We start from the raw sequence: 27,839 nt of genomic DNA, 5'->3' as shown, positions 1-27,839 counted from the left end.
TTGTCGGGTGTTCAGCATGGCTTTGCGCCTGGGAATGTGGATGGATGACCCATTGATTCCCAATCCGAACATCAATATATATACATATATAGGTATATAGTAGAATTTGAAATTTTGTCCTGTGTGTTCTATCCCACCCAACATATAGTAATTAGAATACCAAGCTACTCGACTTGAGATCGAAGAGATAATCCAGTATAAACTCTGATATTTCTTGATTTACCTAGCAACTGATTTTACGAGCACATATAACCTATCCTAGGAGCAATTAAGCAAGTAATATGTTTAGGGTTATGTAAGTAATTTTCCAGCCGTTCCAACACACAAGCCCGGGTGGTCTAGTGGTATGATTCTCGCTTAGGGATTTAACCCAAGCATATCTGCGAGAGGTCCCGCGTTCGATCCGCGGCTCGGGCCTTGTTTCTTTTTTCTTTTTTGCTGACGGTCAAATGAATGCTTTTTTTTATACGGAGTACTAACTAACTAACTAACTAACTAACTACTTACTTACTATAATGTAATTTACTCCATCATTGATTTGCTGCTGTACTTCTGAAAAATACAAGGTGCACTGGTTCCTATCGCTCGGGATCACATCCCGAACCCATGTCTATTTCTATGCAGTCGTCGCCCCCTTCACTCCTGATTGGTAAAGAAGAGATATAGATATGACTACTCCGTACCTAGGTAGACATGGATAGCTAAAATACCTCAAGAGACATGGGTATAGATAGAATAATCGGTTGTTTCCGCTGATATAGTTCCAGAACTTGATTGTATCGTTCTTTTGTTATATCCGCGGGTGGCTAACCCGAGTGCAGTCGGATGCACCTCCGAGAGGTTTGCTCACAGTCAATTTGTTCGAAATACTTGATTGAGGGAATAGAAAAAAAGGCAGCTGGCTGGTCCATGGGATGTGATCCACATCGTCTGATTGAAGCTAATCATGTAGTAACTATCTACCGCAGTGAACCTACGTGGCTTAGCCAGAGGAACCCCCTCACTCTCAAGGATAAATAAGAGGCCTGGGGCAGTATTGTCCGGGTCAGTCGAATGGTAGGAATTCAAATGGTGGTAGGGATGTATCCAAAAGTCTCCTGGCCCACGAGGGCTAGGTTGCTATTTTATCCAGGACTCAGGCTTTCAGCATATGCATCGACCTCGTCCACTACGCAACATGCCCTTATACAACCACAATCGGCCCCAAAGGAGCCTCCTCTGGCGGTTCTCCCCACCAAGACCCTGCTTTACTCGGTTCTATTCACATCAATCATGTCGTCGCCGCTCTTGAAGCCCTGCCTAGGATTGCTCAAGTATGTGATCGAATCCGAGTCCTCGTGGCTTCATCCATCGAAAAACCCTACCATGAAATACCTTCTGCGAACAACAATCTATAATCACTTTTGTGCCGGTGAAAATGAGAGAGAGGTTCGTCAGTCAGTAAAGTACATGAAGGGTCTGGGATTCAAGGGCGTTATTCTGGGGTACGCTAGAGAATCTATCGCAAAAGTCGAGGATATTGACCCTTACGTGGCATGTGAAACCACGAAGCACGAGGTGCTCGATCGCGCGGTTGATGAGTGGAAGGAAGGGAATCTGCGCACACTAAGAATGATTGAAAAGGGTGACTATCTTGGGATCAAGTAATTCACATCGCCTGCAAATTGAGCAAAAACCTAACCGGCTTAGGTTCACTGGAGCAGGTCCTGCGGCTGTTGAAGCACTCACGCGAGGTGACACAACTCCACCCCCACGGATTCAGCAAGCCATAAAAGAGATCTGTGCGGAGACGGCAGCCCAAGGTTCCCGACTCTGGATTGATGCAGAGCAGCAGATATTCCAACCAGCCATCGATAGTTGGACAATTGATCTCATGAGAGAGTTCAATCGCCACGGCACCGTGGTGGTCTTCAACACCATACAAGCGTACCTTAAGACCTCAAGTGAGAATGTGAGTCGACACCTTCGACTTGCTCAGAAAGAGGGATGGACACTAGGAATCAAGCTCGTCCGAGGCGCATACATTGCACATGACTACAGAACACGAATTCACGATAGCAAGAGTGATACTGACAACAATTACAACCATATCGCGCAAAGCCTGCTCACTCGCCAATTTCCGGTAGGGGAATCACCGCCGTTGCGCGTTTGGCCCGACGTTAGATTATTCGTCGCATCTCATAATGCAGAAAGTGTACGGAAGGCGTATTCTATATCGAGATATCGTGTCCAAAATGGCCTCCCCACGATCCCGGTTGAGCTGGGCCAACTGCAAGGGATGGCGGACGAGGTGAGCTGTGAACTGCTGGCGCACAACTCAGCAGAAGATGTGGCCACTGAGCAGGGCCAAGGAAAATATGATGCAGTGCCGGGGGTGTTCAAGTGTCTGGCCTGGGGGTCGGTGGAAGAGTGCCTTCATTTCCTCCTGCGCAGAGCGGTTGAAAACCAGTCAGCTATGGAACGCACGAGGCATACAGCAGTTGCGCTGAGAAAGGAAGCATGGAGACGTTTTCGATGGTGACAGAAGGTTAATGGCACCAATAGATGCATTTATCCCCACATTTTCTCCAGTATATTACTGCACGGACATAATTGGCAGGCAGTTCCTTGGTAAAATCGAAGCTGTTATGCAACGCCCCTACAAATCACATCATGCCAGCTCAGCTCACTGAGGCCCCGCGCCAGGTACCTCGTGACAGCATATATTAAAAGTGCAGACAACTTTGTAGAATTCAGCTCGTCAACTATTAATCTCTGAACCTACCCAGGTAGCCTTGCGTCGCTGTCGGCTCATAGCCCCGAGTTCGGGAGGGGTATCGCTAATTCCCGTCGAGAAAGTACCTGATTACCCCTCAACCTGTTGAAAGTTGTTTCGCAGAAATTCTGTGCCTCTGCGTAATCCGGTCATCCCGATCGAGAAACACTCCTCGAGTATATCTAATACATAGTCCTGGCAGTCCCATTATAGCGTCTCGTTGTCTACTGTGACCCTGCTCACGCGATTTTACCTTATTGTGGGGATATCTGGTTGTCCAATTTTCCCGACAAATATAGACTCAATCAAGGTATCCAAGTCGGAAGGCTTCCCTTTGGACGTCACTTTGGCAAAAGAGAGATGTTCGCCATCTGCCTCGAAGGTCAGGTCTTCCGAGTCAGCCAGTGTTGGAAGTTCCCTCAGCGAGGCTTGGAGATTGCAACGACTAGAGATGGTCTGCTCATTGTGACGGCTTGGAGACAAATTATTGGATCAGCCTCTGGTGGCAGGGATACTGAGCATGTAGCTGTCAGTAAATATTCCTGACTTTATTTGAAGAAGGGGCATACCTTGAAGTGGTGCTGTGATATTACTGTCGGAATTGTAGTTGAGATGCGGTTGTTGGGCGATCGAAGCGTGATTTGGGTTATTGCCTGAGGCTTCAATTCCCTTAATTTTCCAAATCCCTTGATTCTCGATGTCGAATTTAGACTCATCCCCAACTATGCAGAATAGTTAGTTGACCAACTAACACCATTGCTATGGTTATTAAGCTGCTCATCTACCGATTTCATCTCCGTATCGGACCTCTTAATTCGACAATGTTTCAATCGTCCCTATCCGCAGAACAGTTGGGCTGCCGGACAGGCCCACCACGGCTTGTAACCCTTCACTCAAGAGTCAAGACTTCCTCATCGCTTAATTATCGAACTAATCGTGGAATCCCGAACTGCTTTAGCCTTTCCACCAAACCCCACACCACTAGGCAACGCCGTTGGCTTTTCTGAGTTTTAGCTGCTCGTTGAATCCACCCGTTTTGAGTCAAAGTCGTCATTGTTCGACGTCAATAGGCTTTGGTCAATCAAATTGCGATGAACAAGGGTAGTTCCGCCCGGATTTATATATCTTGCTTCCAATCATTGTTGCTGCTTTTGTTTGTGGCTGAATACCCCGCAATCAAATTGTGGTCGAGGCGGAGTCAAACTACTACTCCATGGAATGTACGGAGTAGGTCGCATTCAATTGATCGTGCGTTCCGGCACTCCCTAAGCTTTGCGGGGAATTATTAGTTAAGTCTGGGCCTCCTCCAGCATCCAGAGGGATTGCCGTTCAGCCTGGTAATCTCGAATATGAGGACGGAGATATATTGGAACTGGAATGACAATCTGACCGTGCACGCAAGTGTTTATGAAACCTCTTTCAACACACACTATTACCGGAGAATTGACCTCTTAGATTGCGTCCGTCCCTGATTTGTCTAGAAGGTATTGCAAAATGAGGGTAACGGTGTGTGCATTCCATTTATGTGGTCTGAACTTTGTCTTAATTATCTGGGTAACTGATTGCAAAGGAAGACCATAATTTTGTGGCTATCCTTCCTGCAGCAGCTCCTGGTGAAAGGAAGCGGTTTGCAGAGCAAGAATCTCCGCCTTTCGGGTTGCATGAGACGGCATGGTGGCGGCCATGGCATTGAAAAGACCCTCGTGGGTTCTAATAACACTTATCAGACTGTGTTTCCCGGAGTCTCCTGGGATGATGATCATTGGTTGCTCACAACTACCACCCCTGATCCTGGTCATTATCAGTCGCGTGGCTCTGTCGCCAATGGGTATATTGGCATAAGCGTTTCCAGTATTGGACCTTTCTTTGAACTTGATATGCCTGTGGATGGTGATGTGATAAGTGGGTGGCCATTATTTTCCCGACGACAATCATTTGCTACTATTGCTGGATTTTACGACTATCAGCCTACAACGAATGGGTCTAATTTTCCCTGGATAAATCAATATGGAGGCGAAAGCGTTATCAGTGGAGTTCCTCACTGGAGCGGCCTCATCATCGACCTGGGTGACGAAACGTATCTTGACTCAACTGTGGACAACCAAACTATCACAGGCTTTTCTTCCACCTATGATTTCAAAGCAGGAATGTTGTCGTGGTCTTATACATGGACTCCTGCAGCGGGGGATAAGGGCTCCTACAAAATCACATACCGAATTTTTGCAAATAAGTTGAATGTTAACCAGGCGGTTGTCGACATGGAGATTATCCCTTCTATAGACTCGGAGGCGATAATTGTCAATGTGTTAGACGGCTACGCCGCAGTCCGTACGGATTTCGTGTCATCTGGGCAGGACGACGGTGCCATTTATTCGGCAGTACGTCCTTGGGGAATTGAGAACGTTACTGCGTACATATATGCAAACATCACTGGTTCGGATGCGGTCCATTTGTCTTCTCGCAGGATTGTGACCGGTAAGGCTTATGTGAATATAAATGAGTCATCAATTGCACAGGCTGTAGACGTGAAGTTCTCTGCCAGTGAGAAAGTTCGAATCACCAAATTTGTTGGTGCTGCCTCGACGGATGCATTTTCCGACCCGCAGCAGACAGCTAAACAGGCAGTATCACAAGCCTTGACGGCTGGGTATCTTCGATGTCTACAATCGCATGTTGCGGAGTGGGCCTCCATCATGCCTGATAATTCTGTTGATCGTTTCGTGAACCCATCCACGGGAAAGCTGCCAGATGATCAAAATATCATTAGTTCGGCTATCATCTCGGTTACAAACCCATATTATCTGTTGCAGAATACAGTCGGAAAAAAGGCTATTCGTGAGGCTTCTGACGCACCCCTTAACGTTGATAGTCTCTCGGTGGGGGGGCTCGTATCCGACTCGTATGCTGGTTTGGTATTCTGGGATGCTGATGTCTGGATGCAGCCAGGACTGGTTGCATCCCACCCTGAGGCTGCCCAGAGAGTTACGAATTATCGTACTGAGAAATACGCCCAAGCAAAGGCAAACGCAAAGACCACATTCGCAGGGTCAAAGAATAAGACATACGTGGAGCCTTCTGCAGCTGTTTATCCTTGGACGAGTGGCCGGGTTGGAAATTGCACAGGGACTGGTCCTTGTTGGGACTACCAGTACCATCTTAATGGTGATATTGGGCTGTCGTTGATCTACCAGTGGGTGACTAGCGGCGACACTGATACTTTCCGTGAAAAGCACTTCCCCATCTATGATTCTGTGGCCACGCTCTACTCCAACCTTGTAGAGCCCAACGGAACCTCATGGACCCTGACAAATATGACAGATCCTGTAAGTTTCAGCTTTCAAAACGATGCTATTTGCTGACTCTGTTTGCTTTAGGACGAATATGCAAACCATGTTGATGCTGGTGGCTTTACAATGCCGATGATCTCCGAGACGCTCGAGTACGCTAATGCTTTCCGTCAGCAGTTCGGCTTTGAGATGAACGAGACATGGTCGGAAATTGCGGACAACGTTTTGATTCTTCGAGAGAATGGGGTTACGCTGGAATATACGACAATGAACGGGACTGCCGTAGTGAAGCAGGCTGATGTTGTGCTTGCCACTTATCCTCTGGTGTATGATAACTATACTTCTCAGAGCTCTCTAACTGACTTGGATTATGTGAGGTTTTGCTTCTATGCTAAGCAAATCCAAAAGCTCAACACTAACGTAAAGTGCAGTATGCCAATAAACAGTCTGCAGATGGTCCCGCAATGACCTGGGCGATCTTCTCCATTGTGGCAGGAGCTGTGTCTCCTTCCGGATGCTCGGCATACACCTACCAGCAGTATTCGTTTGCGCCATATGCACGCGCACCCTTTTTCCAGCTCTCAGAGCAGATGATCGATGACGCCAGCATCAACGGTGGCACTCACCCAGCCTATCCCTTCTTGACGGGCCATGGCGGCGCCAACCAGGTCGTGCTCTTCGGCTATCTAGGTCTCCGACTCCTCCCTGACGAGGCGATCCATATTGAACCCAATCTTCCACCACAGATCCCGCATATCACGTATCGGATCTTTTACTGGCGGGGATGGCCGATCTCGGCTAGGTCAAACTACACCCACACAGTCATCCAACGAGCGGCGCATGCTCCCCCCTTAGATACAGCCGATCATCGTTTTGCCAATGCTTCTATTCCGGTATACGTTGGCCCCGAGTCCAACGCAACCGTATATACCCTCCCCATCAGACGTCCTCTTACCGTTCAAAACCGCCAAATTGGAACGATCAACAGCATCCCGGGCAATCTAGTCCAATGTACCCCTGTTTTCTCGCCCGATGATTTTGAACCAGGCCAATTCCCCCTCTCTATTGTTGACGGCGCAACTTCCACCCGGTGGCAGCCGAAATCGGCTAATCCGAGCTCTGTCACTGTACAACTTAGCGCAGCTAGCCGGCATCTGCAGACGATGGCGTCCGGGTTCCACTTTGAGTGGGCGCAGGCGCCGCCCGTCAACGCCACTGTGATTTTCCACGACCAGCCGCTGCAGAACCCGGCTCTTGCGCTGACTGCCACGCCTCCCGGCGCTAGGATCGTGGCATCCCTGACGAATATCAAGCAATCTCTGCCGTATTCTGAGCAGACCGTGGACTCGAATCAAGTTTCTCTTCCCGTGGGAAACACGACCACCATTCAGTTGGATGTCCCTGTCCCTGTTTCCCGGTACGCGACCTTGTTGATCTCAGGGAACCAGGCGCTCTCCGGGGCGCATGATGATACCGGTGCAACAGTGGCTGAATGGGCAATTCTTGGGCCTGGTTCCCAAGTCGATCAGACCAAGTCGACAAGGACAATGAGTTCTCGGGATACGGCTACTTTGAAGAGACTGAATAGAGGTGGAGGTGCTATGATAAACTACTAGGGAACAATAAGGACAGGAACACCAAGGAACCGAATAGCGAATGGAATTAGATTTTATTTGAGCAAGTTCCCTCGGGGGTGTGACTGTAAAAATAGAAACCATCAACTGCACAGAAAACGTGACGTGATGGGATAAAAATCTGGACCTAGTGCTTTATTAGAGAATTGAGAATGGAATTCCAGCATCGGGCGAAGAAAGCCAGAAGACTATCTGCTATACCGGCTGGCAACGCCATGAATGAAGGAATGAATGGGGGATTAGGTGGAAATGAATAAAATGGGATGTTTGATTATTTACTGGTCCACGGGAAAGCGATCCAGGAACTTGAAGGTCCGCAGACCATCTTTGATATCGCCCACGAAAGCATCGGTAACGGATTGAGCTACATAAACGCCGTCGCGGGATTCGGAAATACCAGAATTTCCCAGAGCCACGGAGCCACTGCCCAGGGCACCAACAGGTTTTCCGAAACGGAATCCGTCGATGAGAATCTGGAGCGGGCGTCCAGCAGGGTAGAGTGTACTGCCGACATTGGGAGGAGCTGTCGCAGAGTGAGGCCCAAACAGGGACTCTGTACCGGGGGCGACAATGATAGCATCGAACTGGATCGCGTCGGTGGCTGAATAGGTTTGATCTACGCCGTTGACGAGGCGTTCAGCAACAACGATGACATCGACCCCGTCATCGGAGATCTGGTCTGCGAGCGAAGACGCGGATTCAATGGAGGCTGAGACATTGACGGAGGCAAGGACTCCGACTTTGAGGCCATCCAAACGTTGCAACTTGTGGCCAAAGGCGCCAACATCGGTGGTGACGTTGTGGTGGTAGAAGGTTGGATCTGGCTGAGGCTCTTCCACCCCGATGACGCGGGCAACACGGCGCGCTAGGTCATTCGAGATACGGTTCAGTTGCAGGACAACGTTGCTACGGACAATGGAGCTGGCGACATTGGACGTTTCGAAACGGATCGCATTGATTAGGAATTGTTGCTCAGCTGGCACGAGGGAGTTGAAGAAGAGGCGCGGCTGAGACCACACATCTTCAAAGGTAGAGCTGAGGGCACGGACGAGATGGCCGCTGGCGGCGCGATCAGGCGCAGTGAAGAAACCACGGCCAACAGTCTGGTTGGCCTGCTTCGGCGCGCCCTGGTTGAGGGTATTGGGAGTGTAAGCATTTGGGTTAAGTGGTATAAACATCTGGCCTGTGCAATCCGTCAGACTGGGAAGACTGGCAACAACAGATGGATAACTATACCAGCACCGTCACGGTTATTGTTGTGAACAGGGACACGGGGCTGGTTGATTGGGAGTTGCTCGAAATTGGGACCCCCATTGCGGTTAAGTTGTGTATCAAGATATGAGAAAAGACGGCCTTGGAGCAAAGGATCTTCGGTGAAATCTATACCCCGGATAATATGGCCGGGTTGAAACTGTCACTCGCCTCGTTAGAGGGTCATCCACGGAAGAAGATATCGAGGGGCCTACCATGATCTGCTCGGTCTCCGCGAAATAGTTGCGAGGGTTGCGGTTGAGGGTCATTTTGCCTAGCTTGGTCAAAGGAACATACTCCTCGGGTACGATTTTAGTTGGATCGAGAAGATCAAAACCAAAGCGCAACTGGTCTTCTTCGTCCATAATTTGCACGGCAAGCTGTTTTCATGAGCGTTAGAAGCATAATCATTAGCACCAGGGCCACGTACCTCCCACTCAGGGTAGCGCTCTGCCTCAATAGCTTCGTAAAGGTCCTGGCGCTGGTAATCTGCGTTCTTCCCCGAGACCTGTTGAGCTTCTTCCCAAACCAAGCTGGCCTTGCCCTGGAGAGTCTTCCAGTGAAACTTGACCAGCTTAGAAGCCCCAGCGTCGGTGACGAACCGGAAGGTGTGAACTCCGAAGCCATCGATATGACGGAAAGATCGAGGGATTCCGTGGCCAGCCATGGCCCAGAAGAGGGTATGCATTGTGCTAGGTTGCTGACTGAAGAAATCCCACGCGGAGTCGTGAGCGGTGGCAGCCTGTGGAATTTCATTATCACCTCGGGGTTTGACGGCATGAATCAGGTCGGGGAATCGGATTGCATCCTGGATGAAGAAGACGGGGATGTTGTTGCCGACAATATCAAAGTTGCCCTCATCAGTGTAGAACCGCGTGGCAAACCCGTGCACATCGCGAGCCAGATCGGAACTCCCTCGACTTCCCGCAACAGTGGAAAAACGGACGAAGATGGGAGTTTGCTTGTCTTTCGCACCAAGGAACGAAGCCGCTGTGATGTTCGAAAAATCACCGTAAGAAGTAAAGACACCATGAGCTCCTGCACCCCGAGCATGTACAGCACGTTCGGGAACCTGAAAAAGTCAGCAAGGAGAACAGTAAATAAGACCTAGAGGAACGAGGAACTATACTCGTTCATGGTCAAATCGTTGGATCTTTTGACGGAAGATAAAGTCCTCAAGCAAAGTTGAACCACGCTCGCCAGCTTTCAGACTGAATTGGTCTTCGATTGGGCCGCCCACGTCGCTTGTCATGAAAGCATCTTGGTCATTTAGGTAATACGGGGACAGAAAATCTTCGCTGGCATCTAGATTGGTGTCACGAGCTGAGAGCTCGCCGGTCATATAGGGACATACGGCATTAGCGAGGCCGATGAGACCAACAAGACTGAGAGCCTGAAAGGCCATCGTGGAAAGACTGATCAGGGACTATGTAAGGCAAGAGGGAGGCGCAGTTGGCTTGCTACAATGAATGTTATATACCGGATCCGATCCAAGCAGCAAAGCATGTGTTCATGGAATGCAGATGAAGAGCTACTTATGCAACGCAACGCAGACCAGAACTGGCAATTATTCCTGGGAAGGAAAGGTCATTGGGACAAACCCTGCAGGAACGGGCATGAGCGACACCACAGGGAAAGTTCCTTGGGCTTAGAAAGAATACTGCCAAGTGGTGAAGCGGAGATTGAACGTGTGCGCTATATATTGCTAGCTAAGAGGCCAAGGTGCTTGCTTGGTAAGATGATTTCCTGATTCCTGTACGGAGTGCGGAGTAGAGGGTGACTTGATTTGGCGCCGTCTTACACCCTGTCCATGCAAGGAGAGCCTTGAATGATTATCCCGTTCAACTAGGGATGCGTTGGGCCTCTCTTGTATAGGCGACGAGACTGATAGTTATTATTAGTCGTGATGATCATTAGGGCTATACAGAGTACCATGTCCCACCAATCAGTTTGCTCTGGCTCGGAGGGCGAGGTCGAGCTGTTTGTGAGGTGTCTTTGATTCTACAGGACTGATTGGTTACGCTGTAGATGGATGCATGAATATCCTGGCGATTCTGTTGGCCACTGGGCGGTTACCCAGCGCAACTGCGGAGGGTTCAGCCAGCTCCAGATCGAACAGCGGTCTGTAGAGTGTAACTACTGCTAGCACGGCCTGGGGAAGCTGATGCGTGCCGATCCCAATAAGCGACGATGACCATAATCACTTTTCTGACCAGTCATATACCAAGGAACCGTGATATTTCCTCGCGGTGTCAGACAGGAAGACTGTGTGACTATGTACTATGTAACCCGAGGCAGCTGGGCTGAATTTCCCCAGTGTTTGCAAGGAAATCCCCGAACTCGAAAGCTCGCCTGGGACTTGAAGTCTTGAACTGCAAGTAGCGTCGATGAATCAGTAGTCTTTGCCACGGAGCTTCTCCAAGAACCAATAACTGAGCGTTCTGGTGGCTAATAATAGATTAAATTTGATTGATAGTGACCGTAAGCTTATTTGTAGGCGGGCCGCCTGGTTTGTCCGCACATGCAGCGGAATAGTCTTTCCTTTAACGACTCTGTCCCTTGTCACCTTAATCTCAGCATGCAGGCATGAGGAGAGGATTCAACCGCAAGGGTCGCTGGTTGGTTGAACGAGGAGTGATAATGCGTGTGAAGAGGAATCCCGTCACATCTCTGGTCTCTCCGGTGCTGGAAGTCATGAGTTGCCTGGTAGAGAATCCAGACTCAAGGCATCTTTCACATACAACTATAGGAAGTGGAAAACATGGCTTCCCGTCCGCTCAGCCGGACTTATAGATCGCCTAGTGAAATAGCTACTATGTAATAATTTATCGTTCAGGGATGAAGGTTAAATACATCGAAATGGGGGTAAAATAGGGGCAACAGTCTCTAATATAAATAGCAATGTCCTAACTGATGTTCTGGTGGTTTATAAAGGATTATTCCATTTTACTCTTGCTTTCAAGTACTAGTCTAGGGCATAATGAAAGGCTCAGATGGTTAGTTCTCAATAACCATCAGCAAAATGTATCCTTCGAGACAGCGGATCTTGAATCTTCTGAAACTCGTCCGATCTCATTCTAGTTGAAGAAGAGAAAACCCCTTACTACGACCCCAAGCGATTCTATCCGGCGCGATTAGGAGAGATCATTGATGCCAGGTATCAACTGACTACTAAGCTTGGGTATGGTACGAGCTCTACTGTGTGGCTCGCGAGGGACCTCTACAGGTAAAGATCAAGTCCCCTTGGTATAACGAGTGTTCCAAGGGAATTAATTTAGATGGCGATGGTTACTAGATCGCTATGTTGCGATAAAGATCAATGCGGCCAACAGGCAAGGACGGCAAGATGCAGAGTCTGAGTTACAGATCTCGAAGGCATCGTCACCATTACTGACTTTGGTTTTGCTGTTTCTAGTGATGGTCCGCACTATGGTGCTATCCAGGTAGAATCCTTTTGTGCTCCAGAAGTAATTCTTGATGCTGGCTGGACATACCGCGCAGATATATGGAATTTAGGGGGGATGGTTAGCTACTTTACTTATTAGAACTCAACTCTTTCCATTCACTAATAATTGATTAGCTATGGGATCTACTGGAGAATCGCTCACTCTTTGCAGCAGTTGATTTATTGAGGGAGTATAATGACTAAAGCTATCTTGTATAGTTAACTAGTTAGTTATATTACAGCTTTGTAAGGACCACCTCCAAAGGATCTTCTTTCACAGGGTAGAAGAACGTCGATGTTCTATGATATTAATGGTAAGTACGGAGGACTCTTTTAACTAATACTTTTATTTTCTTATCCTCTAGTAGGAAAATTCGATCCGCCATTAAGGATACCAACACTGAGCTTCGAGACTGCCATAAGCCAAATTAGTGGAGAAGACAAGAAGATGTTTATTGCGTTTATTAAGCGGATGCTCACATGGGACCCGAAACATCGAAGCAACGCCAAAGACTTACTTGATGATCCATGGCTCCAGGTGAATATATATAGTCAGCGAAGTATTGTTGAATTGAAGGGGTATCTCGTGATGTACTTAGTAAGCAAAGGGGGGTTATTACCCTATATTAAGGCCTTAGGCAAGCACACAACCCCCTAATAGACATACACATCAATATATCTGATCACCTGCTTCTATTGAGCTACCCTTAAGATCATTATATATCTAATAATTAAGAGTCTTATATTTGCTTAAAGCACGTGAATCTATACTAATAATCCCTATTAAAACCTACTAATTATTGAAATACTAATAACCCCTACTAAACCTATTAATTAGTAAAATACTGAGCGCAATGCCTCTAACTACTAATAATAAAGATAATATAGTGAGGCTTACTAAGTAGGAAGACTAGCTAATATAGCAATCCTTATTTAAAGTACAGGCAAGAGATAATAATCTATAGAAAATAATAAAAGGTAGCAAGAGTTATTTATAATAACTTACTAGATTAATTAGGGATAGTAGAGAAACTCTACTAGTAAATAGTACTAGGAATTCTATAATATTATTATAAGACTTTAACTCTAAAGTAATACTTTATAAAATAGAAATAGATAAGTATAATTATTAGGTTATAAAATTTAGGAAACTAAAAGATTAAGTTTAATATATTATTTTTCTAAAGATCTACTATTTTTATTATAAGCTAATAAAAATTCTAGAGAAGTAGTACCTTAAATTAAAAGAATATATAATAGTTAATTAGAGATAAATTTAAAATATAGCCTATAATATCTATATAAAGATAATCTGACCCCTAAAAGGTAATCTAGTTAGTTAATTAAATAACTAGGAATTTATTATTTAATAGATAATTAAAGTAAATCTTAAAATTATAATATTATTACTAGACTAGATAGAAGACTTCTTAAATATAATATATTATCTAGCTCTATTCTAGACTATATCCTATTAGTTAGACTATAAGAAGGAGATACTAGCAGGAATATTATTATTCTATATTATAATAAATAACTTCTATGATACTATTAATGTATTCCTGTAGTAATATAATAAGACTAGTAGAAGGGCTTTTAGACTAATATTTATTACTAAAGATATAATAAATATAACTAGTAATAAAGAAATATTCCTATTATAGGATAAGGGAATAAAATATAAGTATAAATATAATAATATAGGAAGAATAGACTCTAAAAGAAGTATTTTTAAGAACTTATATTAATTATATAATATATATTTTTAAAGATATAAATAAATATAATATTTTTATTTATTCCTGGAAAAGGTACTTAAGGACTTTAAAAAAAGAAGTATAATAAGAAAGCTAGTTAATATATAACTCAAGATAAATAAGGCCCTAGCTAAAAAGGTAGTAAAGGAGTAAGAATAAAATAAATAAAATTTAAAATAACTAGAAAAAAGAAGTAATTAAGAAGTAGGTTAAATAAAAGATAGAAATAAAAATAAAGTTAAAGCTTTATTTAATATTTAATTTAAAATTATACTATATTTATTATAATATTCTATTATTTTTAACTTAGGATTATTAATTTATATATTTAATAATTTATATTAATTTAAGTAATATATAAAATTAATATAAGATAATTATATATAGGTAGGAGATTTAAAAGTATTTATTATAAAATATAAAAATATTAATATATAAATTATAACTTAAAGAAATAAAGATATAAAATATAGCTATATAATTCTTAAAAATATAGCTTATTATAAAGAAATAATATATAATCTAATATTACTTATATTACTAAACTAAATAAGTATCTATTTTAAGAATAATCCTAATTCTAATCTATTTTATATATCTAAAGGTATAGTAATAGCCTATCTTAATAAGAAATATAATTAATTTATAATAAAATATAATAGTAAATTATATAATATAATAGGCCAGGTAATATTCTAAACTATTACTAATATTAGAGATATAAAATAGTAATATTTATACTTTAAATATCCAGGACTATAGATATTAGATTATCTAGTTAAAAATACTAAGGGGGTAAAGATTAGAGGACCTACTATAATAGAATATAATACTTATAGTATAGCAAAAATAAAGTAAAAAATTAACTAAAAGGACTATATTACTATAGAAGGACTAGATCTATAGTTAGTAATTAATTTTTATAACTTTAAAATAGAAATAGATAATTATTAAGCCCTATTATTAGTTATAAATAAGTAGTTAGGTTTTATATAGGACTATTACTTCTTAGACTAATATATAGAGATAATTAAAAATACCCTACTTAATCTATTTACCCTCCTAGAGAGGTAATATAATATTAAACCCTAAATAATTAAGTTAAATAGTAAGATAAAGGAATAGTTAGAAGACTTTATATAATCTAAAGAAGTAAGACTTGACTACTCTACTCTATATATACTAGCCTAAAATAGAGGTATAGAGTACTTAGGGGGTATAATAAAAGAGAAAGTATATATAATAAGATAGGGAGTAAAATTACTTATATTTTTATAGCCTAAATATATCTATATAATAATATACCTATATAATTAAATACCTAAATATTAGGTAGGATAGAAAATACTAATTAACTAATTCTATATCTATATTACCTACCAAGATAGAGTAGTAATAGAATATAAGAAACCCTAAGGAGCTTACTTAAAAGCATATAATTATAAGGTATTTATAATAATTAAATTATAAGTAACTATAATAATAAAGTATAAAAAGTAATTTAACCTAAGAGTATTTATAAGATATATAGTAAGATATAAATCTACTAATATCTATTAAATATAGAACCTAAGAAAGAAAAAGAAGATTATCTATATAAGAGATATTATATTTAATAAGAAAGAATTCTTCTTAGAAAATAAAAATATATTTATCTAAGTAATAAAGAATAACTTTCTAATAATTAAAATTAATAAATTTAAATAAATAATTAAGGATATTAAAGTTAAAACTTATATTCTAATCTAGGGAGTATCAAATATAAATCACCCTATAATAGGGGATATTCCAGAAGGTAATTTCAACTCGCTTGATTATCTAGTTCAAATGTCAAGATCAGCACTTGAAGCCGCGGATAAGGATAAGGATACCAACATGAGATGGCCAAAACTAAAGAAGAAACCGAGCCAAATGGAAGCCACCAAATTGCATGGAAATCAGCATTCATGGCGGGGAGGTTAATACAACCAACCCAACAAGATGGAATACTAGCCTCCAAGGTAGAAATGCAAAGACAGAATAGGCGACCAGAGAGTCTAATTAGGACCTACCTAGATTAGCTATCAACCCTTCTAAAGATATACTGCCAAGTTAAAAACTACTTACTATCTAAAGAATTCATGAAGGCAGAGCAGGACTATCTAACTAGCTATAAAATAATAAAAATATAAGTAAAAGTAGATAGACCTAAGTATATAAAAGTACTAGAATATAAATAAGTATATATATATAAAAGTAATTAAAATAGTAACCTAACTAAATATAAAGCATGCCTAGTAGTAAAAGAAGATTAATAAGAAGATTTAATAAAGAACCTATATATTATAACTCTAGTAGTAAGATCCCTCTAAATCTTCCTAGTAGTAGTAGCCTGATTTAATCTAGAATTAAAGTAATATAATATTATAAATATATTTATTAATATAAATAATAATAAAGAAATATATATAGAAATATTTCTAGAATATTAAAAATTAGGTAAAGTATTAAAGTTAAAGAAAATACTATATAAACTTAAATAATTTCTTTATTTATAGTAAATAACTTTCTAAAAGATCTTAAAGTTACTAGGATATAAATCTATTTTATATAAATTATATTATATTACTAGAGGCAGGATTCTAATATTCTTTTATATAAATAATATTATATTTACTTATTATTAAAAATTATTAGTATAAATATAGGCTACTATATAAGAACTTTAGGACTAGTTTAAAATAATAGAAGGAAATAACCTATAATAATTTCTAGAAATAGAGATTACTTAAGATAGAGAGAATAAGCTTATCTAGCTAGGTTAGTTAGTATATATTAATAAGATTACTAACCTAGTAGATAGAAAGAAAGGTCTAGATACTACTCCTATATTAGTAAAAATAGTACTCTAGAAAGATTAAGATAGAGTATCTTACTTATATATTTAATAATATTAATAAAAGATAGGATTTATAATATATATAATAATTATAACTTAACTAGATATTATATTTATAGTATCCTAGCTATTCTAGTATCTTATAAACCCTAGTAAAAAATACTATATTAAAGTAGATTAATACCTATAATATTTAAAAAGAATAAATAAACTTATCCTATAACTTAAAGGTTTAGATAACTATCTATTATATAGTAATACCTTATTTATAGATAATTAGGACTAGAGAAGCTTATAAGGATATATTATAAAGTTATTTAGAAATATAATAAGGTAGAAAATTAGTAAGTAGGTAACTATAATAATCTCTATAATTAAAGTAGAATTATTAGTATTATTATATATAATAAAAGAAAGAATCTTTATTAAATATTTACTAGATAAAATCTAGGTAAAGTTAGAAAATCTAATTATTAATATTTAATATAATAATATATAAATTATTTAACTAGTAAATAAGGAAATTAATTACCTAAATATAAGGCTATACTATATAGATATTTATAATTACTAGATTAAGTAAGAAGCCTAGAAAAGAAGAATAAAAGTATTATATTATTCTATTATTAAGATAATTATAGATAGGTTAATTAAGGTACTACCCTACTAAAGCTTTAAGGCATTTATAAAGAATTTAGGGATAGTAGAGAGACTAAAGTTAATAGATAACCTATTACTAGATATAATTTAAACCTATCTAGAATAAGAATAGTATCTTAAATTATATAGTTATAGGTTTAAACTAGATAAAATCCTTTAAACCTAAGAGGGTATATTAAATTAAAGGGGTATTTCATGATATACTTAATAAGTAAAGGGGGGTTATTACCCTATATTAAGGCCTTAGGCAAGCACACAACCCCCCAACAGACACACACATCAATATATCCGATCACCTGCTTCCATTGAGCTACCCCTAGGATCATCATATATCCGACAAGTATCCTTATCCAAGGCACCGTAACCGCCCTTAAAGAATTGGCGGGTATCCGTCCCATTTTTGAACTGGGCCGAGTCGAGTACCTTTCCAGCCCCAGCTTAGGTGCACTATGGGTAGTTATATGTATATTAGTTCTCGTGTTCTGAAACAATGTCACTCATCACAAGCTCACCAAACCCCAGCCGCCGAATTGCTCTTTCGAAGGGCACGCTAGACCGTCGCAACAATGATAGCCGGCGACGTCGTTCTTGCAGCCTTCGCCCTGCACCCTGCACTTTGGCTCTTCCGCGAAGGCGACGGCGATAAAGGAGAGGAATAGAAAAGCGAGGATTTTCATTGTTAACCAATATTCATGGAGGAGTTGGGTGGTGACTTGTGTCGAGTCCGAGGTTCAATTCCAGGATCTCCTCAAGAAAATGGAATCCGTATTCGATTTTTCATTTTTTTTTTTTTTCATCCCCTTGCGAATGATCCCTAGATTCCAACGGAAGTGTCCCGAAATCCCTGAGGATTATGCAGGTGCATTCTTGAGAGTACCTAGCCTAGTACGGTGCATCGCCCGAGTAAGGGATGTGGAAGTGATGAACTGATACATAGTGAATATAATAATATCCCCACGTTCACTGTTGGGCTAACGTCTAATAAAGAAACATATGAAGAAATATTCTTTTGCTCCTGAAATATAATCTTGAATAGAAAAGGCACTAGATTCTCACTAGGTTATGTGATATATATAGCTAGTGGAACGATAATTGGCACCAGTAGCGATTATGCTGCCGTGTCAATATCTGGAAAGCAGGCAAATCGTCCGTCGGTTTCGTCCCAACCAACCCCATTATGCACCATAAGTAGATTAGTTGGATCGATTTCTTTCTTGATCTCCAATAGTCTGGCATAATTTTCCTGTCCCCAGAAGGAGTTTATAGAGTCTGGCTCAAACGGATCCGCCTCGTTGATGTAAGCCCCAGAGCCAGGGGTGAACTCGCGGAGAGGGTTCATCACTTCATGTGCATTCTGCACAATGCTCTGTACGGTCTTAGGATCGGTGATGGTACTGTCAAACGATCTATATTGCAAAACATGCCAGATTCCATCTCTCCACGCGGGTGTGACCGACGCTGCACCTGGGCCACCCGGTTGATCTGATTCGGGCATATTCTGGGAATATAGCGTTGGTGCCGTGATACACAACACCGAAATTTGCAGGGAAGGCTCGAGTATCTTCTGATCAACAGTGACGAAGTCATTCAGAAGAGAAGCCAGCTGCTTTTGGTTCTCTTCACCAACAAATGACTCCCTCCGGACAATACGGCTGGAGATTGTCGAAGCCGAAACCAAAGCTTCCTGGAGCTCCTCAATGTCAAAGAAGTTCTGCATTCCTGCAAGATAATCCGACGAAGTCGTGATATTGACGATCCCCAGGTTGAAATCTGTCGCAAAGTCCGAGAGAGGCTTCATGCTTTCTACAGCTTCCTCATGGCTTAGCAGAGCCGTGCTCATAAACACACTGGTCCCGAGGTTTAGGGAAGAAACGAATCCTCCCCAGCCTTCAGACGCCCACTTCTCTGCATTGGCTACGAGGATTGACATCAGCTTGGAGGTTGCTGCCGCGCCAAGGGTCGTGAATCCCATTTCAACAAATTGCATAGGGCGTTTTGGGTGCACTAGGGTCGTCATTTCAGTTATCACGCCGAACGTACCTCCACCACCACCGCGGAGGGCAAAGAAAAGGTCCTGGTTCTGGCAGCGGTTGGCAGTGATATATGTTCCGTTCGGAAGCACCGCCTTCAGTTGTTGGACATTGTCCACCCCAAGGCCTAGATAGAACATTAGCATGTTTCCTGTGAACTGAATCGGCATTGGACTCACCCAGCTCGTTGCTGAGAACGCTGTGCCCGCCGCCAGTGATCCAACCTCCAGCTGCACCCACTGTTCTTGAACTTCCTCCTACCACCCGATAGCCATACGTTTCTGTAAATTCGTAGATCCCTTCGAATTGCTGGCCGGCTCCGAATGTAATCGCATCCCCGCGAGTCTCGGAGCATGAGTCGGGGATAAATTGCTTTTCTAATTCGATAGGCGGTTGCATTTTATGCATCCTGAATGATTAGTTTTTTTCCCCCTCCACATATATATATATATATATATCGGATTCAATGAAACTTACCACAAAGCCAAAGAATCAGGCGCTGAGCTCCTGCCTTCGTAATCATGCCCAGTGTTCTTGATCACCAGCCGTAGGTGATTCTTGTCGGCAAACTGCAATGTTTCCTGTATGTCTTCCACGCTTTGAACTTCAACATACTTGTAAGGCACGCTCCCTTGGTCACAGCGCTTGAGAATTGGGCTCAAAATGTCCGGACCCAGAGATCCCACCACGCAGCTCTGCCCAGTAGCCTGACACCCACCCCATTGGGTATTCATGTAGCCTCCAAATTGCCCCGTGATAAAGGTCGGATCCCCCTTCTTTCCCTGCACGACAATACATTCTTCTAGATTCGGGACCTGGGGTTCGCCGTTGTAGTTGGTATAGCAAGGCGCTAACATCGGTTCACCATTGTAAAGGCGGCCGGAGACACTGGCGTTGAAAGTGTCCCAGTCCTGGTCACTGACGGTGCCAACCGAGGCTCGGGGAGCAAGGGCAATGGCATTGACAGACCCCAGAACTGCCAGTGCAGTAAGGAATTTGAGACTCATGACGGGGGCTCATCCATTGTCCAGAAAATATACCCGTAGGCGACGTATTTATTTATAGCAAGGAGCGTGGTCCCTGTACCTCCCTGGTTACAGTTCAGGATTCAGGATTTGGAATATATTCAATAGTACTACTGGTTGCTTTTTTGGATATTCGTGATTCATCTATTGAACATGCCATGCCGATCTCGATAAATTCCCGAGTTCCCCTGGTGATAGTGGAGCTCCTGCATGCATATATTTATCTACGGAGGACCTCGGGAAACTATTGAAGTCCATCTCCACCAGAGACGCGAAGGAAAGGACAGCACTTCCCTCGGCTCGAATTATTTTTAGGATACATCAACGTAGGACTCCCTCTATTTTGTTGAAAAATAAACGTAGCTTTTTTCTCCAGGGTGTGATGCCACATCCGTAGAGCAATAGTTATTCCCTGGGGATGATTCAAATGTCTGAATGCGCCAGATAGCCGAAATAGCCAGGCAGAACGCAAGCTGGATGATTGTTCGTCAAAACCCGTATGTGAAGCAGGAATTCTACGCCGGTGCAGGGAGATGTATTTTCATTTCCTCCTACTATCACTGTTCTGAATCCGAAGCCGGTGGAATATGCCCTCCTTGTTGTACCAAGATACCTATGAAGAATGCACTCTGCCAACCACTTGGACAATTTCCATCGGAAGACTTGCTTTATTACAAGTCATTTACTTCATACTATCTCTCACTTCTGTTACCAGAATCTTCGCCATGAGACCCTTGCCGACAGGAATATACACGCCTCTTCCTTGTTTCTTCAAGGACAATGAAGACCTTGGTAAGTGCCCTACTCGATTTACGGGGGACTGGGGCTGATTGAGTCGACCTCGAATCATTCAAGGCACATGTGAAATGTACGTTCGCCATGTAGAAGTATAGTTTCCGTCTAACATGACTAGTTATCGCTGGAGCCGGCACTGTGCCTGTTGTCTCAACAGGCGTAGCAGATATTCACCTCCTCACTCGCGAACAATACCATGAACAGCTACTCTCCGAGCCCCGAGTAAGCGGCATACGATATCGTCTCATGAACGCCGTCCCTTCACCACTTTCCTCCTTTGATCCCGCCGAACATACCATGTTTGGCAGCACCGACCATGCCCTGATCCATAAGGCCAAGCCGAAAGTCGACGCGCAAGCCACGGCAAGCGCCTGGATGGAACTCTGGACGATGCTGAGCCCAACAGCAGCCTGGCATCTTGTCCAGCTTTACGCCCGCTATATCGACCCGCGGAAAACAAGACATCCTCGTTGTGCTACCATGAGAGCCAGCTCGTCTAGACCCTCACTGGACAGATCGGACTACTGTTGTCAGCACTGAGCACCCCGAACTTCAATTATAAGGTTCCAGTAGCATACAATCTGAACGCCGTGCAGTTCTGTTCCGCAATGCGGAACTCCACTCAGAAACCTTGGTTGCATCCTTGAGCAGGTTGGGAAAAGAAGGATCGGCTCGATGACCGGGGTCCTCATGCTCGAACGGTCCAACAGGGACGACTGTTTCAAGAGGGTCACAGTGGGCTGCATAATTAGCTCTTTCATCCCTTCAGAACAATAGAGTTGGTGGCATAAGTATCATACGGCGTCGGCTAATTTCTAGTTTTCCTTCGGTCTGTGCTGGGGGTATCTTGGAGATGTGCATGGCTGCCTGCACCATTACATAGATTACTTTTACATAGTCTGGTCTCTTCCATCACGCCTAATTTCAAGCCCAAGCTTGCTCCGTGTCAAATGCGGTTAAGCCATGATCGCCTCGAACCAAGCGGGATAAATAGTGACAATTCTCCGGGTCAATTGATATTAACTTCCTGTTAGTTGAATATCTCACTCGACAGCATGGCCCTCATTTTTGACAAAGTGCTTCTCTTCGGAGACTCAATCACCGAGGCGGCCTATGACCCAGAGTCCAGTTTTGGGTTTGGGTCAGCAGTGCAACATGGTAACATGGTTCGGATGATGTTTAGTTCGTACAATGATCTAATATGATGCCAGTTTATGCCCGGAAAATGGATGTGGTACAGCGCGGCTTCAGCGGCTACAACTCTGACCATGCGCGGGAAATCCTCCCTCACTTAATGAAACAAGAGAATGCCGGAGATGCTAAAGTCAAGCTGATGGTATGGATGACCCGGCGTAACCTGAGACGTGGATGTTAATTAAACGGTAGATTGTCTTCTTTGGGACGAATGACTCCATAGCTCCCGAGTCAAAAAATCACGTCCCCATCCCAAGATACAAGGAGAACATGCGGCAAATCGTACAGACTGCGCAGGGTGTTGGAGCTAGAGTTGTTATCGTCGCCCCCGGCCCCTTCAATTACCACCAGTTCAGATCGGTGGTGGAGGCCAGCTGGCTTTGTGACCGTGACACCCGATGGGCTCGTGGCCACTGCGATGCCGCTATCGAGCTCGGAAAGGAACTGAATGTCCCTGTAGTCCCGCTGTGGTATCTCATCATGGCCGACGCCGGCTGGAAGGAAGGAGATCCTCTCTATGGCCTTGAGGAGCTTCCAGCGGAGAACCCCCTTACCCCTTATTTTAATGATGGTTGGTCGCACTCGTTTTGCTCACTTTTATTCTACCCAGCTGAGTACCGCTAGCTAACAATGAACAGGACTTCACTTTCTTGGGAAAGCGTACAAGATCAAATTCATTCATGTGATGAAAGCCATAAAGAACAGTTACCCAGAGCTAGATCCTGATCAGCTTCAGCACAAGCTGCCGCTTTGTGATGATACTATGACACTTGATTCGCTAAAAGCCGCCCTGGGAAGCTAGTTTTTTTTTTTTTTTTTTTAATAGATAGACGAAAGGGTCCTTTGGCTTGAAGTCCCATGAACTACATATAGACGGTATGTGGCATGTTTTTGGCATCGAAGCTTTCTCGCCTCCGGAATCAGGATACAGTGGGAAATATTTCCTTCGACAAGTCTGTTGAGCAAGCATTATATACTTGACTATAGAATTTTGGAAGGCTCGCCAGGAACCAACCATTGTACTTTTTCATTAACTCCCTCCTCGGCCAACACTGCCTTTAACTCCTCTCCATGCTGAACACCTCTTTACAGTCAATCGCGATGCTTTTCATTGGCTCAAATGAAGGTAAAGCAGAGATCAACTTGTCAGACATGTAGGAAACGGAAGTTAGGAGTATGTGCAATGTCGTTTTACCATAGAATCTCAAGGCTGATAAATCCCAGTGCGATGGAAGAGTGCGCTTCTGGTGCTCTTCATAAACTGTTTGTTGGATTCCGACCACTGCTGGTGAGTTTTGTTTGAATGGGATTAAAATATGTGGTTAATGTACTGCTAGGTAATCCAAGCCTTTTAAAGACGAAGGCCGTGGATTCAAGTTCCTTTCTCTGCTTTCAAGCCATCCCCCATGCAGAGTCTTCTCAACCAGGTCTTAGAAATGCTGGCACTGCTCCAAGATATGGACATGATAGTAACCGATCCGTATCAGGCCAGTGCTCGCAAACTACTGTCAATATTTCGGGCTCTTCTGGATATTCACACTCGACTTGAAAGCTGGGAGCAGAGTCCTATAGCTGATATCAATGAGCCATGCTACTGGCGCATCAGTCCTCCTCTCACTGAAACAGCTCCAAAATCTGCCGCAAAATCCATATGGTTCCCAGATATCACGCTTGCAAATGTTTATACACATTTGTGGATAGATTGGTCAAGAGAGGGATATGGGCTGCTCTTACTATCGTGCTTGGTGCGGTGTGACACAGTGCAGATGACGAATATTCACAACAGTAGATGAATTAAGCTTATGTATCATGAGAATATGCCCGTAACTGGATGGGCTATGGAATATTAATATCAGTCTGTAATTCTAGTATCTCGGGACAACCACTTCGAAATAATCTCCAGTGCGACGGATGTGCTGGGAGGAACAATGAAGCTAGGCGAAACCATGTCTACGGAACGAGGCGGAGCCACCTATCTAGAGGCATTTTGGTAGATTAAGGCGGGAATGGGAATGGCTCCGGGTGAAATCCCCGACACAGGAAGAGCTCCGTGAATGGCTGAAGTCTGAACTTGGGTGTATCTACTGGGAAATGTTATTTAAGGCACAGATCTGCCTGCACCTGTTACATATGGCTGTAGTGATATAACGGGGTTTGGAATAGCAATAAGCATGGCCGACCCTTCCCACTCAAATATCTTTGAAAAGGCGATCCACGTCACTCCGATAGACTCGCAGACATATTCTGCGCATTTGGACGCGAACTGGTGCATTGGACAGGGTATGCGGAATTTCTTCCAGAAGCAAAAAATATTGCTAATCTTCAGACAGTACCACATGGAGGATACACAGCAAGTATCCTGTACCGAGCCGCGGCGATCCACTTCAAGAACCATCATGGGGCGCGCGTTAAGTCGACTCCGGAACCCATTGGATTGCAGATATCGTACTTGCGCCGAACAGCCATTGGCCCAGCTCTCATCACAGTACAAGATATGAAGATCGGCGCAAGGATTAGCACAGTTCACGTTACTCTCTCCCAGCGACCAGATGGAGCTGTAGCGTCCGATAGAATCGATAAGAAGGATGGAGTCGAGGTGAAAGTGGTCGCATACCTGACGATCAGTCCGCCAGAGACGGAGATGGGACCTGCTTGCAAAGGAAGCTGGGGGCTTGAACCTGCGCCGAGCTTTGGCTCGTTACCGCATGGATCGGTTGACTTGCAAGCGTTGGCAAAGAATGGAGAAGACGGCCAGTGGGCACGATACCCGCGTGTTACTCAGTCGGCTGCGCCGAAAAACCTGGAAATTTATGGACCGCGTCGTCCGTCACCGTCAACTTTGGCAAGCCGCACAAAGCAGGTAGTCGAGCAGTGGGCGAGATTTACACCTGGCGGGAACGTGGCGCGATGGTCTAATGAGGCGCTTTTGTTTCTCATTGATATGTTCCCGGCTGCACTGGATAGGATGGCTGCAATGGAGTTGAGCGGAATGAAAAAAATGCCGGAGCTACAGGGAAAGGCTCCAGAGTCTGTGGCTACGAAGGGTCTATTCTGGTATCCCACTGTTACGATGAACATCGACCTTAAGACCAAAATCCCATCCGAAGGGGTGGAATGGCTATACTCGCGTATTGTAACCAGGTCGCTCCGGGGCAGCCGGGCAGACCTGGAGGTAGTGATTCTTGATCAGAAGGGAGAGCTGGTGGCGACGAGCTCGCAAGTAGCATTGGTGGTGGATGCTTCTCGTAACTATAAGGGCAGACAAGGTGCCGGGAAGTTATAATGTACACACTACTTTACTGTAAGATAGTATAAGATTAGAATCTAGATAGATTTAGACCATTCAATTTGCACTATGCTGCGGGTTAGGAACGCATAGATTAATCTGAATTGACCAAAATAACGCTATGTGTAGAGGCAAAGTCGAGATCTAACTTGGAAACAAAAAGACTCAAGTTGTATTACAGTATATTCCTTTATCTTAGCTAAAATTGTCAGCTATAATACAGTGCGCATTCTCACTACAGCTTTGCCCATGCAACCTGAATAGCTCCCCAGTATGCCTCCGGGTGTTTTCGCATGTGCTCTATATGTCCACTTCCTTCAAACAAACAACATTCTGATTCATATCCCTGTACGCGAGATTCGGCGATATGCTTCTCTATATCAGACCAGAGAATAATCCTATCTTGCTTGCCGTAGAGGTACAGTCGTTTCGCTTGTTTCGATTGTAGCGTCGGGTTCTGAACAGCTTTGATACTCTGCACAGCAGCACTTTCCTGGCCGACTATTTTTTCGATGATGTTGACCGTGAAGAGGAAAACACCCCATATACACTGCGTCACCACGAAGGGCCATGGGAACCAGGAAGCGGTTCCCAGCGCCATCGCAAGGGATAGGCGGCCCAAGTTATCGAACGTCAGATCGGTACTTCCGGGTGTAGAGTCGAAGGTGACAAGCCGGTGTGGGAACGGTTTCCCGTAAGTGATTTCATAGGCGTGCAGTAAAGCGGCATAATTAATGCCTCCCGTATTCGACATTACTTGCACAAGGACGGAGTCATCATGGTCTTCGGCACGGGGGAAGCTTGTAGACGGAAATGTTGCGTCGAGGATTGGTTTCATCGCCTCTACTCGCTGCTCCATGCTCCGCCATAATGCTTGGTATATCGGTGCTAGCACTGCGATCTGCTTGCTACCAGGGAAAAGTTGTCCGAACCCGTCTGCATATTTCGTGACATGTTTAGGCTGGGCATCTCCCCAGCCGAAGATGATGATAACTCTGGGATCTTTGGGTGCCTGTGCCCCGGCTGCAGGTTCTCCTTCCCGAACAAAAATTTGGTCCGAGAGTGCAGTGAACCCTGGAAAACTTGGCTTTGTAGCCATTGAACTATGTATACTTGCCGACTGAGGGAGTCGAACGATTCGGGTTTCCTTCAGCCCCCGCAAGTTTTATTCCGAATAATCAAGAATATGTGATAAGATTTTAAAGATTGAACGAAAAAGCTGAGGCTGAACGATCCACTCAAGATTAGGGGGCAGCCATCCGAATATTTCATATACTCCGTAGTACTATGTACAAATACATATGTGGCGTTCGGATGAATTTCTTGACTGATCCGTAATCATGCATGAGGATAGGAGTTCCCAACAAGATTCGATCTGCTTGGACATTCTTGGCGTAATTCCTCAGAGGAAACTCCAGAGGGTGTTCTTGATCCTAAATTCTGATATCTAGCTTGACTAAATATGGGATTGCTTTTCATTGGTATGAGAGAGCTTGAAAAGACGCCGTACAAAGCAGTCCATGGCCATACTCTGACATCTGTTGTACTCCTACGCCGTCGTCCTCCTGGCGCAAGAATTGGTTCTAAATTTTTATTCGGCAGACTGGATCCAGTGTAAAATGTTGAGGAACTAACCTGATAGTTAATTTTTGTGTGGGCTTCCGGGAGGAATTCTGTCCTCATACTGGCTCTCCTGGTCACTACAGTGGATGGGATCCACAACAATTTCGGACGCATGGGAGTACAGAGTATGCGTTTACGTTAAGACTTCTATAATTATATTGTATCCATTGTCTTTTGATTTTTTATCATTTTTTATTTCATTATTAGACCAGCCACGAG

General features: G+C 43.5%; 10 protein-coding genes and 1 non-coding gene across 11 annotated transcripts; 8 read left to right on the top strand and 3 right to left on the bottom strand.

The window, feature by feature from the left end:
- The first annotated feature begins 327 nt into the window (after positions 1-327).
- On the top strand, positions 328-417 carry P175DRAFT_0t51. Its single transcript has one exon. It is a non-coding gene; the product is annotated as a tRNA-Pro (tRNA).
- Positions 418-1,080: 663 nt separating this feature from the next.
- Positions 1,081-2,521, top strand: P175DRAFT_0473093 (putative proline oxidase Put1; the record flags this gene model as incomplete). The annotated part of the gene is made up of 2 exons (XM_040895157.1): positions 1,081-1,643; positions 1,690-2,521. The coding sequence occupies 2 exons, from the start codon at positions 1,081-1,083 to the stop codon at positions 2,519-2,521; spliced, it is 1,395 nt and encodes a 464-aa protein (XP_040753705.1).
- Positions 2,522-4,416: 1,895 nt separating this feature from the next.
- treA (alpha,alpha-trehalase treA) lies at positions 4,417-7,912 on the top strand (the record flags this gene model as incomplete). The annotated part of the gene is made up of 3 exons (XM_040895156.1): positions 4,417-6,078; positions 6,130-6,414; positions 6,474-7,912. 3 exons carry the CDS (start codon positions 4,417-4,419, stop codon positions 7,656-7,658), a joined length of 3,132 nt encoding a protein of 1,043 aa, XP_040753704.1. The 3' UTR covers positions 7,659-7,912.
- Positions 7,913-7,951: 39 nt separating this feature from the next.
- Positions 7,952-10,332, bottom strand: cat1 (catalase catB; the record flags this gene model as incomplete). Its single annotated transcript, XM_040895155.1, has 5 exons — positions 7,952-8,859; positions 8,913-9,087; positions 9,143-9,307; positions 9,358-9,999; positions 10,057-10,332. The coding sequence occupies 5 exons, from the start codon at positions 10,330-10,332 to the stop codon at positions 7,952-7,954; spliced, it is 2,166 nt and encodes a 721-aa protein (XP_040753703.1).
- A 1,131-nt stretch (positions 10,333-11,463) lies between these two features.
- On the top strand, positions 11,464-11,865 carry P175DRAFT_0498838 (uncharacterized protein). Its single transcript, XM_040896593.1, has one exon. The coding sequence runs from the start codon at positions 11,514-11,516 to the stop codon at positions 11,718-11,720; it is 207 nt and encodes a 68-aa protein (XP_040753702.1). The 5' UTR covers positions 11,464-11,513; the 3' UTR covers positions 11,721-11,865.
- Positions 11,866-12,004: 139 nt separating this feature from the next.
- Positions 12,005-12,157, top strand: P175DRAFT_0431225 (uncharacterized protein; the record flags this gene model as incomplete). Its single annotated transcript, XM_040893473.1, has 1 exon — positions 12,005-12,157. A coding segment is annotated over one exon (153 nt), but the record flags the coding sequence as incomplete, so codon positions are not given.
- Positions 12,158-18,775: 6,618 nt separating this feature from the next.
- On the bottom strand, positions 18,776-20,704 carry P175DRAFT_0507165 (FAD-dependent oxidoreductase; the record flags this gene model as incomplete). Its single annotated transcript, XM_040898247.1, has 3 exons — positions 18,776-19,824; positions 19,877-20,106; positions 20,175-20,704. 3 exons carry the CDS (start codon positions 20,702-20,704, stop codon positions 18,776-18,778), a joined length of 1,809 nt encoding a protein of 602 aa, XP_040753700.1.
- Positions 20,705-22,572: 1,868 nt separating this feature from the next.
- Positions 22,573-23,513, top strand: P175DRAFT_0433657 (SGNH/GDSL hydrolase family protein; the record flags this gene model as incomplete). The annotated part of the gene is made up of 4 exons (XM_040893614.1): positions 22,573-22,675; positions 22,729-22,853; positions 22,904-23,282; positions 23,350-23,513. The coding sequence occupies 4 exons, from the start codon at positions 22,573-22,575 to the stop codon at positions 23,511-23,513; spliced, it is 771 nt and encodes a 256-aa protein (XP_040753699.1).
- A 565-nt stretch (positions 23,514-24,078) lies between these two features.
- Positions 24,079-24,408, top strand: P175DRAFT_0419815 (uncharacterized protein; the record flags this gene model as incomplete). Its single annotated transcript, XM_040893098.1, has 1 exon — positions 24,079-24,408. A coding segment is annotated over one exon (330 nt), but the record flags the coding sequence as incomplete, so codon positions are not given.
- Positions 24,409-24,882: 474 nt separating this feature from the next.
- Positions 24,883-25,994, top strand: P175DRAFT_0554987 (thioesterase family protein; the record flags this gene model as incomplete). Its single annotated transcript, XM_040900600.1, has 2 exons — positions 24,883-24,991; positions 25,042-25,994. The coding sequence occupies 2 exons, from the start codon at positions 24,883-24,885 to the stop codon at positions 25,992-25,994; spliced, it is 1,062 nt and encodes a 353-aa protein (XP_040753697.1).
- Positions 25,995-26,224: 230 nt separating this feature from the next.
- P175DRAFT_0452540 (TMEM53 family protein) lies at positions 26,225-27,096 on the bottom strand (the record flags this gene model as incomplete). The annotated part of the gene is made up of 1 exon (XM_040894520.1): positions 26,225-27,096. The coding sequence occupies one exon, from the start codon at positions 27,094-27,096 to the stop codon at positions 26,233-26,235; it is 864 nt and encodes a 287-aa protein (XP_040753696.1). The 3' UTR covers positions 26,225-26,232.
- Positions 27,097-27,839: the final 743 nt, after the last annotated feature.

Source organism: Aspergillus ochraceoroseus (assembly GCF_002846915.1).
Source record: "Aspergillus ochraceoroseus IBT 24754 chromosome Unknown P175scaffold_2, whole genome shotgun sequence".
In the NCBI taxonomy this organism is placed as follows: Eukaryota; Fungi; Ascomycota; class Eurotiomycetes; order Eurotiales; family Aspergillaceae; genus Aspergillus; species Aspergillus ochraceoroseus.
This window is presented reverse-complemented; position numbering and strand designations above follow the sequence as displayed.

What these genes read in the sequence shown, in the direction of transcription:
- P175DRAFT_0498838 (XM_040896593.1), top strand. Translation starts at nt 11,514, where the DNA reads ATGAGGAGAGGATTCAACCGCAAGGGTCGCTGGTTGGTTGAACGAGGA.